Raw genomic sequence first — 4,302 nt, 5'->3', positions numbered from 1 at the left:
TTCTGGAAGATCCTAGAATGATCTTGCTATCAAAAACTATATGTTTATTTAACAGGGCTGAAAGTTTTTGGCTGAAGTGTAGTTGTATGGTTGTGATGTTTCAGATTCAGATTAGTTTATTGTCATATAAACCAATATATGCAATGAAATTCCTTCCATGAAGCTCAAGGTATACATGGTAATAATAAATACAACAATAAATGCAATGATGAGCGCAAAACAACAGAATAGTGCAAAGATAGTAATGATAGAGAGAAAACATATATTGTATATTATATGCATATTACTAAAGTCTGCAAATTTGTACTCTGAGATATAATCAAACACTGCTACTTAAATTGCTTTCTTTTTTTGATTGACCATCAGAATTATCTGTATTAAAGCTGTCATTTTTGCATCGGAAATATTGATTCCAAATCTGATGAAATGATACCCTGAACTTTTTTATCTTCCAAGCATATATCACTGGATTCACAGCTGAATTTGCATGGGACAGCAATATCCCAATAAAGGTGGGTATCTTTAAGTCAATATGCTGGGAATAGAAGTACGAAATGCAGTTTACTATTTGTATAGGGAGCCAGCAGGTAGCAAATAGGCATAAAATTAAAGTCAGAGATTTTGCAAGTTTAAGCTCCTTCTTAAAATATCTTGTTGAGTCTGTGGCATTGGTAACCATCTTATTTTGTTGTTTCCTAATTATCCAAAATACTTCAGCATACAGGCCGAATGTGATCACAAGGGGCGTGAGTAACCCAACGAAGAAGTGAAGATACACCATGTAGTCCATTCTGACCACCTCCAGAAACCTGCATTTCCTGTGGGTAAAATTCCTCCACTCTTCGCTGCTTCTATTGTTCCAGCCAAACACAGGAGTTAGCCCAATCAAAATAGATCCTAGCCAACAAATGCCAATAGCAATCCAGGCCCTCTTCTGTGTAACGATAATCCGATACCTGTTGAACAACATGAACATTATTTTGTTTTTTAATTGCAGTAAAAGGTTGCGACGAATAAAATATTTTATGAGGTTGATAATTAAAGCTGTCTTATTTATTTAACTCCTTTAACATAGAAAATGTCCTCAGCTGCATTGTTGAAGCCATAACCAACAAATAATGGTAAGGAAAAACCAACACTTTGTAAACAGATTTACATTGAAATTAGATCACTGTATTGAACTATGCAATGGAAAAACAATATAACATTGAAAGCTTTGCAACTCTGACCATTTCCAGGTCACATCATAGCAATCACAAGATGTGACTGAGCATTTTCAGTCACAATCCACATCAACCCATCTCTCATTTTCCCACTGTCAGACAAGATGCCTCCCCAACAAGACAACCAGCCTCCCCTTCTTGGACTCTGTCTTCACCTCTTGGTGAAGCAGCCAACATCATCAAAGACCCCACCCACCTGGGTCATTCTCTCTTCTCTCCGCTTCCATCAGATAGAAGATACATGAGCCTGAGGGCACGTACCACCAGGCTTAAGGACAGCTTCTATCCCACTGTGATAAGACTATTGAATGGTTCCCTAATACAATGAGACGGACTCTCACCTCACAATCTACCTTGTTGTGACCTTGCACCTTATTGTCTACCTGTACTGCACTTTCTCTGTAGCTGTAACACTTTACTCTGTACTGTTATTGTTTTTACTTGTACTACCTCAATGCACTCTGTAAGAACTCAATGTAACTGCACTGTGTAATGAATTGACCTGTACGATCAGTATGCAAGACAAGTTTTTCACTGTACCTCGGTATAAGTGACAATAATAAACCAATCCCAGTACCAATGACGTAATTTTTATTCAACTACATTTTCCAGTCTGCCAACATAAATTCCAGGTCCAGCAAGCAACTGCCATTTCAGTCACCAAAAAGTTGGTCTTGTTTGCTTTGTAGGCTCTGTTGAAACAGTGTTTGAAGAGGCATTCAATTAAAGAATAAGAAACTTCAGCAGCCAACTTCAAGTCTCCTTGAGGGTGCTTTCCACACCAGTGGAAGCTTCAGATCATACTTTGGAGATGGCTAAGATAGTGTTGGGGTCTTCAGGACAGGAGGCACAGAGGCTCACACATCTGAAAACCCTATTCACAAGATTCTACTTCCACACTCCAAGGATCAATGTCTCTACAAACCCAGGTTTAGCAAAGAAAAATTACATTCTGCAGAAAAACCTCCAGCTGCACACGAGTGACCTGCTCCATGTATCAGAGGTTGCTACTCACCACAGCATTACAGAGGTATTATACTCAAAGAGAAACAACTTCATTTTCAGTGAGAAGGTTGTGTCATGGCATGCATGAGGATTTGCCAGCAGTGCCAATTTCCTCAAAGTGTAGGATGCCATTTGTAGCACTTATGGGAATTCAGAATGCAGAACTCTTAACCAGAAGGGACTTCTACTCACTTAATGTCCAAAGAGAAATTACACTGGGAAAAAGGAACTGGTGGAGAAATTGAACAAATAATTTGTTTTGGTCTTCATGGAGAGATACACGGAAAACCTGCTGGAAATAATGTTGGACTACACTTCTGGAAAAAATGAGTTCAATGAGCTTTTCTGTGCATTGGTGGCCTGACAGAAATCTCACCAAGTGACAAAGAACAAGGCAGATGCACAGGACCTTTTCACCCAGTATTTTTCCTTAATATCTAAGCTCTAATAATCAAGGCCTATTCATGTGTAAATAGGGCCTTGACAATTAAATTTTGTAACAAAAATGGTCAACATACATACAGAAATGGGCATGTGATTTGCTGACATTGATGGTTAAAGGTTAGTTTATCCACCAATGCAATAATATCCGCTAATAGCAAGAACTTTGGGTAACCTGCAAGGTTCCATGCTTTGTATTCCCCCCATCCTATTCCCCTCCCTCGGGTAAACAAACTTTCTGGCTTGGCTTCCATTCCCATTCCATTCGTTACACTGATAATTAATGCATGCAGCTTTATTGATACAATTACCTAATTAAATGTGGAAATACACATAATTAATATTATGCATGAAAAGGCACATAGTCTCAACGCATCCACACAGCACTCATTCAATTTTTTAAAAATTTCCATTTATCTGTTTGAAGCATTTTGCCTGACAAGCAAAATCATGTTCTTTCAACTAGAAGGGGTGTCCATGGCCGAGTGGGAACAGACTTGGTCAGGTTGATCTACAACAGCATGTGTTACTTAAAACATGTTCACCTTGCTCCGAATGAGAAGTGATTGACCAGACAGCTTTGATCTGGAAATATTTACCTGGTGGGGATCTTAACGCGAAGGTACCGGTCCACGGCAATGGCGAGAAGTGAAAGGATTGAGCTCTGAGTCAGTACCAGCAGAGCGCAGGACATGAAAAGGCAGCTGTAGAAGCCGACTTGGAGCTCGGTGCTGATGACGATGGCCAAGGGGATGCACAGGACTCCCACGGCGACGTCGGCCACAGCCAGAGACAGGATGAAGAAAAAGGTGGTTCCCATGAGACCCCGGTTGATCCTGACCGCCCAGCAGACTAGCACGTTGCCCAGGATGGAGATAACCGCGATCAGCACCTCCAGAACAACGTACACAGCATACATTTGGCCAGGCACTTGACGGAATTTGATGGGAAGCTCAGTGATGTTTGTTCTTCGCAATTAAACGCAGTGTATTTGAAGTGCGGACTGCAGGCATAGTCTGGGGCTTCTCGAGGGTTACTCGGGAACTCAAGAACCTCACAATGTGTAATTCAGCCAATGACAGAACGATTGTTCATTTCTTCCCTCTTTCGTGTTTGGTCCCCAATCCTCGATGAACGATTTCACCGGCAAGCAGTAATTCCTCGGATTCAGTGATGCTTATAAAGTTTTTATAACGATATTCAAAATCCGTTGAAGTTTCCAGTCCCACAGTGTGGAAGTTCGCTGGGTGTGTCTCAGGGCAGCAATATTATCCCCGGCGATTTTAACTCTCCATATACATAGTTATGAAATGCAGTCGGAATTATGTTCCAGCTTTTGAATTTGTTTTTTCTAAGTTGGACAGTCGCTGCATCTTAACCCACAACCCAAAGTGAAACTAAAAGATTCCCGCTCTCTTTATTATTCTTTCCAGTTTCCGTCACTTGCTCTCCGCGCCTCGCTGGTTTTCACTTTAATGAGATGTTTGTGGTCAATGGCTTTGCATCGTAAGGAACTTGCCCTGTAACTTTCATTTACAATTGACCTGTCGGTCCGCACCATCCCGCGATGTAATACAGTCAGCGGCGCAAAGAAGCAGAGACAGACATAGATTATTCGGGGATATATCGGGAT

General features: G+C 40.9%; 1 protein-coding gene across 1 annotated transcript; it reads right to left on the bottom strand.

Annotated features, from left to right (window-relative positions):
* Positions 1–319: 319 nt before the first annotated feature.
* Positions 320–3,632, bottom strand: LOC127581044 (adenosine receptor A3-like). The gene is made up of 2 exons (XM_052035102.1): positions 3,269–3,632; positions 320–956 (listed from the first exon to the last, which is right to left on the bottom strand). Exons 1-2 carry the CDS (start codon positions 3,586–3,588, stop codon positions 320–322), a joined length of 957 nt encoding a protein of 318 aa, XP_051891062.1. The 5' UTR covers positions 3,589–3,632.
* Positions 3,633–4,302: the final 670 nt, after the last annotated feature.

Source organism: Pristis pectinata, chromosome 20 (genome assembly GCF_009764475.1).
Source record: "Pristis pectinata isolate sPriPec2 chromosome 20, sPriPec2.1.pri, whole genome shotgun sequence".
In the NCBI taxonomy this organism is placed as follows: Eukaryota; Metazoa; Chordata; class Chondrichthyes; order Rhinopristiformes; family Pristidae; genus Pristis; species Pristis pectinata.
Note: the sequence above shows the minus strand (reverse complement) of the source record. Positions and strands in the feature narration are given on the sequence as shown.